Below are 7,516 nucleotides of genomic sequence, written 5' to 3'. Positions count from 1 at the left end.
TGCCTGAATCTGGATGGTTTTCTGACCTCTTCAGTCACAGCATTCATTTCACAGCTCTACTAGCAATACACCATAGAATACCAGCAACACTGTGAAAAATAAGGGCCTGATAAAGCGCACAGAAAAGCTATTCACTAACATTGGCACTACTTTTAGTCATGCTATTATAGATCACATTTTATTGTTGTGCATAATAAATAGATACAGAAAAATGTTGAAAATGTATGAGTCAACTATCTAATTAAAACTGAGTAACTAACCTAGTTAGATTTTAGGTTTTCAGTGAGAAATGACAAGAATAGTTGAAAAATAAAAATAAAAAAAAATTTACTTTCCTATGCTAATACAGGTCAAAGGACCCTTTCTTATCAAAAGGGTTGATAACACCAGTTCTTAGCAATAAACATAAGGCACTTGTTTAGATTACAATATCACTGCATTTCTTTTCCACTTGTTTTTCTAACCCTGTCTCCCCCCACAGTATCATTTGAAATTAATAGAATGAATGAGGCAAATGTGAGATGATCCAGTTGATACTACTCAGAGTAAGATAACACAGTACATATTTTAAGGGTGCTGTCTGGACTTAAAATGAACCCAGTTAAGGTCCTTTGACACCAGACAATGTATTCACTATCAAGTAAACCTGAAAGAAAATAAAAGATTTATTCAATAGTTCCAGTAAAATTGGGATGGAATACAATATACATGTTAGGAATTTAGCTCCTCACGGGTGGCATTAAGAGTTCTGAGTACTTATGAATATTCACTCTAAGACAATCTACATCATTTGAACATTGTCAAAACAAACAGATGAATCCATTTCAATATACAGTAGAGTTTAAACAAAAGTCACACATACACCCCCTGTTATATGGCTGGTGCCTCCTCCAAACACCTCATTAGTGGCAGAGGTAGCACTAGTGTTCTTTCCCAACAATAAGAACTTCAGTTGCCACTCATAGGAGAGGTTGGAAAGGTTTTTTTTTTTTTTTGCGCCATCTGTTAAGATGTTCCTGAGACAGGCCGGTTAATAAAACATAACAAAGCACTGAAGTTCAGTTTGAACTCTTCTTCATATCACTCAACTGTTAGCCCAGGCTGTGGAATGCAGGGCATGTACGATGAAAGGCTGATTTTAGCACAGCTGTTCAATCCATGAAAGGATGGGGCCTTCTGAAAATTCCCTTTAGATAATACTTTCTATAAACTAAAAGTGCCACAAAAAGGTCAATCATATATACAACTGATTCTTTGTACTTAATCTTATTTACTCAGATCTTACAAATGCAATGAGATTGTTCAGCCTGAGGCCAGTTCTCAGTGTACTGGTCTAACATGTTAAGGCTCATTTTCCCAATCAAAATAGTTCTAGTTTTCCTTTCAAATTATGAATTACATTTCGTAGTACCTGCCACCAATCTAGTCCTCAATGAAATCTTAATGCAGGAGCAGCACTCTACTTCATTATGAAATTTCCCTTCTAAAAAGCTCCCATCTGCACTGGCCTTACAACACATTACACTGACTCTGGCTTTCACCTCTGTTTCCACTTGTATATTTTCACAGAAGCCCAAAACAGACTGGTTGAAATATTCACACAACTGTTTTTCAAAACAATTTATTGCATCATATTTGGTACCTTATGTTTGACAACAAAAAGGAAATTACATCTGTAACTGCAGGAAAAAGAAGCTGGTCTGTTATTTGGAAAAAAAAAGGTTGGGCCCTTTAAAAATTACAAAGTCTTGGGCTTGCCTGAAACAACTGAGCAAGAAATATATTCTTAGAAATGTAGGGCTTCAAGTATTACAAACCTGTGACACTGTGGAAAAATTCCAGAGGTATCTAAACTGCAGCACTTTTTTTCTGCATATCGTGAACAAGGCCTGCTGAGGTTTTAACTATTAGTCTTTTGATCAGTCATAGAATGGTAGTCAGGAGTTCTGCTCTTTAACTTCAAGCCATGGTAGATTTCCTTTATTTTCACTCTTGGGTGAAAAATTCATGCTTGCTAATTAGTTGTTGCCACATCACAGTGCATTTGGTTCTTGCATTACAGTTTTAACAAGTTTGGCCAAAACAATGCTGAAAGGTTTGCATTGCTGTTTTAGTTCTTCAAGTTTTAGTTAAAATTGAGACTGTTTCAACTGGTTCCTTCAGTTAAAAACTGTGGTACAAGAACACCAAACTGATCATATACAGTGAATTTTGGAAACACAACAAGCGTATTTAACACCTTCTAGGTTCCTTATAATTTTGCTTGGTATCTATTATGTCCCAGTTTCTACAACATCAAGCATCTGTTGTAGATTTCTCTGTAAATAGTGATTCACACTGCATACTTACTATGGTCAGAATCAACTCCATAACAAAATCAGTCAGATGCTAAAGCCCCAACAACTCTTTGTGCTCAGTGAAAGAATCCAGTGCTAAAACAGCATTTAGGCTGTCTGAGATATAGTAAAATCTCACAAGACAAATTTAAAGTAATATTTCTGCCACACACCTGCTTTGTTAGCTGTAACAACCTCCAGATTTTATATAAATTAGTTTAAAAACATGGGTGGGTGGGTGGGAATAGGATAAGGTATCTTTTTTTTAACCTCTCAATTTTAGCAGCTTTAATTTTTTTAAGAAACTGAACCTATATCCTGTTATGTTAGATATTTTATATATACTTTTTCAGCAGGATAAAAAACGTAAAACACTATTTGAAGGCAAGAACATTTACTCCTCTCATTCTGTGTAAGTTAGAGCAATGCAGCAGGTGCGTGACAAAAATATTATACACTAGATATGGTCCAAAGTCATTCCATTTGCTTGTTTAATGATGTTCAAATTTCATTGGCCAATTCTTCAGTTTCTGCAGAACTATCTCCATTAACTGTGATCTTCATATCCTCTTCATATCCAGGAGGCAAGAAAGCCAAAGCATAAGGGAAAAGCTTATGACAATTTGCTCTATAAATGTCAGCAGCTTCTTTACAGTCTCCTAGGCTACCATCACACAAGGCTTCCAATACCTCCATACATGTCTAAAGAAAGAAAAAGGGTCACATTAAAACTTGTCAAAAAAGATTTTTACTGTGACTTTATTAGACATTTCAATATCAATTCAATATTTCCAAAATAATAAAAAATGTGCGTATGTGAGAAGAACAAAAACATCTATTCCTGCATGTACACTGCATTTGTATGTTCTTTAAGGTCTAATTTAACCATTTTTCCACAAGTGCAGGGTTTACACAAGAAGATAAACATGTACAAATGTAGAAACAAGACTAAGGTAAGGCAAATAGGGTGTATGGGTCCCGTATTTAAAAAGGGAACCCACTCTCTGCAAGTACACAACCTTGGCAACAACTTTACCTTAGCCTGGTCTGCCCTGTGTATATAAGCAGCTAAATTTGTTATGCCAATGCCAATTATTATATGTAGGCCTTTTAATTTTTTGGAGGCTTAGACCCAGCCAGCAAAATCAAATACAGGTATTCAAATAAAAGCACATGCTAAGGCATACCCTGTTAACTAAGCAGAAAAGAGTATCTCAAACACAAGATTATATGCAAGAAAAATCATTAAAATCCACAATTCTTTTAGCCAAATCCCTAAGGTAAGTCTGCTTCTTATATTTTCAAATGATTCACGCTGTATTGAATTCTTATGCTTTCTTTCTTAATCTTATCATTTAGAAAACACTACTTAGTTTCCAGATACATAAAATTCTATACACTGTGCTAAGTTACACAGGATTTTAAATCCAGATTCTAACTGGTGCAACTAACAAAAGTAATTTTTCAGGTGGCACCTGTGACTCAAGGAGTAGGGCGCCGGCCCCATATACCTGAGGTGGTGGGTTCAAACCCAGCCCCAGACAAAACTGAAGTAATTTTTCTTCTTAAGGGTAGTGTCTTCATTTGCTGTTTAATAAATATGTATTTACCTTTCTTTTTTGAGACAGAGCCTCAAGCTGCCGCCCTATGTAGAGTGCTGTGACATCACAGCTCACAGCAACCTCCAACTCCTGGGCTCGAGTGATTCTCCTGCTTCCGCCTCCCAAGTAGCTGGGACTACATGCACCTGCCACACACCCGGCTATTTTTTTGTTGCAGCCGTCATTATTGTTTTGCGGGCCCGGGATGGATTTGAACCAGCCAGCCCCGGTGTATGTGGCTGGTGTCTTAGCCACTTGAGCCATAGGCACAGAGCCTGTATTTACCTTTCAGCATGTACTTCTTTATCTGGATGCTTATAACTCAAAGTAGCTGTCTTTTGTTCTTAGTCTAAACTTTATATTTTACAATACTCTATTTAATCTTTTATTGTATTATAAACTACCAAACAAGTCTTTTAGTTGAGCCTCTGATAAATAAACCTTAAATGTCGGAATTTTCACTGAGACCACTTAGTCTAAACTTTATATTTTACAATACTCTATTTAATCTTTTATTGTATTATAAACCACCAAACAAGTATTTTAGTTGAGCCTCTGATAAATAAACCTTAAATATGTAAGAATTTTCACTGAGACCACTGCCTCATGCACAGAGATACACATGCACAGAAATGAGTCAAAATCCAAAAATAAGAAACATATATATGATTTTACTAAAATATATTTCTAAAAGTTATTCCAAGTTACAGACATAAAACTAGTTACTGAATGCCATGCAGCCTAGTGTGCATATGTACATATAAACACAACCCTAAATAAATTTAAGATGAGCTATGTATGACACAGACTCTTAATGGTTTCAAGGAGAGTAGAAGAAACAAAAAACTTATTTCTCTTGGTGAAAACAAAAACAAAAAAGTTAGGCATTCTTATATAAAGATTATGAAAAAACTCTTTACCTGGAGGTTTCTGTTAGTGAGAGATTCATCAAGTGTTGTTGCCAATTCTATAGCTCGCTTCTGACTAGAAGGATCTAAATAATATACCATTTTGGCAGCTAAATGGAGGGGAAAGGACATTTGTTTTATTTCAAGGTAAAACAAACATACTCAAATATAAAATACAAGTTATATGTTTACATAGAGTATGGCCCTTTATTAGAAAAATGGGAATAGCCACTGAGACACTGTTGCTTAAAAGAAATAATTCTGAGATGGTAGACCAAAAATAGCCTGTCAAAAGTAGGAAAGTGATTAAGGTATATCGAGTATATCTATCTAATAAAATATAAAGTATACATAAAATATACACAGTAAACAGCCCAGGAAGATATACAAATATTCTAGTAATAACTCTGTATCGAGGGACCATGGAGAATTTTCTTTCTAAAATGATAAGAATTTGTTGGTGAAGTGAATACTCTGAGCCAAAAATCTGAATTCAGGATTCCACAAACCTGCTGGGCTTCTCAGCCAGGTATTACAAAAGCACAGCACTAAAGCATTACTTACATGGTCCCATTATATCCAGATTGTGCTTCACTGGTATAGATTCTTGCCTTAGGTTTCCTATAAACTACCAGATAGTTTCAGGTGGTCACATCTAAGTAAATTTTAAGAACACATGATAGAAGGAGAAATAAAACTCCGCCTTTCTTGTAATACACATTTAAATTCAGTTATTCTTGTTTCTTTGTAATGGCAATGTTAAACTAGAAGAGACTACTGACCTTGATTCATAGTAATAACTTTGTCTTAAGAAATTTAAAAATGTATGGGAAACGTATATATATGCATATATATGAGATGAGGTATTACTATTTTGCCCATATTGGGCTTATGACATCTAGTGATCCTTCTACTTAAGCCTCCCAAATAGCTAGGACTACAGGTGCACGCTACCACACATAGCTGAGGAAGCATATGTAAGCTCCTTGTTTTCACAGTAATAAAATGTCAAATATACACATTACCTCTTCCTGTGCTAAAAAAGTGCATCTTATCTTGTCATTGATGATTGAAATAAATACTCAAATTGTTTCAGAAGGCTAAGAGAGGAATAAAATAAAGTGATTACCTGATAATCTGTGTGGCAATGAATCAGAATTCCTTTTCAGAAAAGTTTCATTAAAATTCTTTGGATTTGTTGCTCCAAAAAGACGATTCATTTCTTGTTTTAATACTGTTCTAACTGTATCAGGTAAATCTTTACTTTCACACACTGCTGAATAAATCAAAAACAAGTTGTGTTAGTTTGTAAGAGCTAAATTTTCTACTTGATGAGGCCACTGAAACATAGCAATTATAAAGCAAATTATAATGAAGAGCTTACCTACATAAACTTAAAGAATACAGTTAGGCAGACCAATCTAATGATTGTTCTAAGGCATTCAAAGAATTTCACTGGTGATTCATTTCCACAAAATAAAAGGAAGCAAAATGAATGACAAAAAATGTAATTTCAAAGCCTTTTAAGCCCCCAGGATTGACCCCCCTCAACCTTAAGGTCTGCAAAGCAGGGGCTTAAGAGCATCTGCCTGGTATGCTGTGCTGAAGACAACCAATTTTCGTTATCCTACCTATCTTTTCTCTGTACTTAATTGGTAAGTAAGGCACACTTACCAATTAAAAAATAATACTTGATTTCACTGACCCTTTTGAGAAACTGTGTGAAATCAGCTATCACTATATATAAACTCCAAAGGACCACCAAAGCATTTTTCTGTAATAAATACATAATAGTCAATAAATATCTGTATTTCCAGGCCTTAGGATTTGGAGATAAAAAAGCAGACACCAATCCTTCTGGACTGAATCCAAGTTATGCTTTGTTTCATCGTTATTTTGGTACAGAGAGATGATAACCTAAAGCTTTGGAGCCAGACAGACCTTGGGTATGGATCTGGTTTGGACTAGTCACAACCTCTCTGAATCTATTTTTTTGATCTATAAAATTAGGCTGATATCTAACCTATAAGGTTTATAGTAATTACTTGTTGTATAAAAGTGCTAATTATATAAAATAGGCATTTGATAAATTTTAGTTACTAATTTTTTCAGTTTGAAAACATAAGTAAATTTTCCTTATGGTGGTGGCTTTCAAATTTTGACTGCAACCAAGTATTTATACTTTGACAAATAATATATCCCACATCTGTAACTTATACGAGCCCAGTTTTGCAGAACACTTATTACATTCCATATGTGCTGATAGTTTCTACATTATTCTATTTCTACTTCAGGCTTTCGAATGTTGGTCATGACTCACTAATAATTATTTCATCCTACCAATGGATCATTACCTTAAGTTTAAAAAATACTCAACTCTGAGTAGTAGATATCTAAGTGTAATAATTCTACACATAATTATTAATTGAATAATTCACTGATATGTCCTTTGGTGGTTTAATAGCATTTCTTCTATTGTTCCATAGAATTGGGTGGTTCAAACAAATAAGCTATTAGCAAAACAATTTAAGCTTATCTCTGTTATGGCTGTATTTTCAATTTGGTTTTGGTAACTTATCAATACTTGTTTTTCAGGGAGAGGCAAAAATAGAGAATAAGAAGAAAAGTTCAGGCTCGGCGCCTGTGGCTCAAGCGGCTAAGGCGCCAGCCA

At 34.8% G+C, this 7,516-nt stretch overlaps 1 protein-coding gene across 1 annotated transcript in view; it reads right to left on the bottom strand.

Moving 5' to 3' along the window:
- Positions 1-307: 307 nt before the first annotated feature.
- Positions 308-7,516, bottom strand: part of NAA15 (N(alpha)-acetyltransferase 15, NatA auxiliary subunit) — a 102,848-nt gene continuing 95,639 nt past the window's right edge. Inside the window, exons 17-19 of the mRNA XM_012805384.2 lie at positions 5,975-6,121; positions 4,858-4,955; positions 308-3,038 (exon numbers count right to left, since the gene is read on the bottom strand). Coding sequence (XP_012660838.1) covers positions 2,838-3,038; positions 4,858-4,955; positions 5,975-6,121 — 446 coding nt within the window. The 3' untranslated portion in view covers positions 308-2,837. The remainder of the gene's footprint in view (positions 3,039-4,857; positions 4,956-5,974; positions 6,122-7,516) is intronic.

The sequence above is a fragment of the Otolemur garnettii genome, unplaced genomic scaffold (assembly GCF_000181295.1).
Source record: "Otolemur garnettii isolate 467f Iridium unplaced genomic scaffold, OtoGar3 scaffold00041, whole genome shotgun sequence".
In the NCBI taxonomy this organism is placed as follows: domain Eukaryota; kingdom Metazoa; phylum Chordata; class Mammalia; order Primates; family Galagidae; genus Otolemur; species Otolemur garnettii.
The sequence above is the reverse complement of the archived record's forward strand: the minus strand, read 5'-3'. Positions and strand labels throughout refer to the sequence as shown.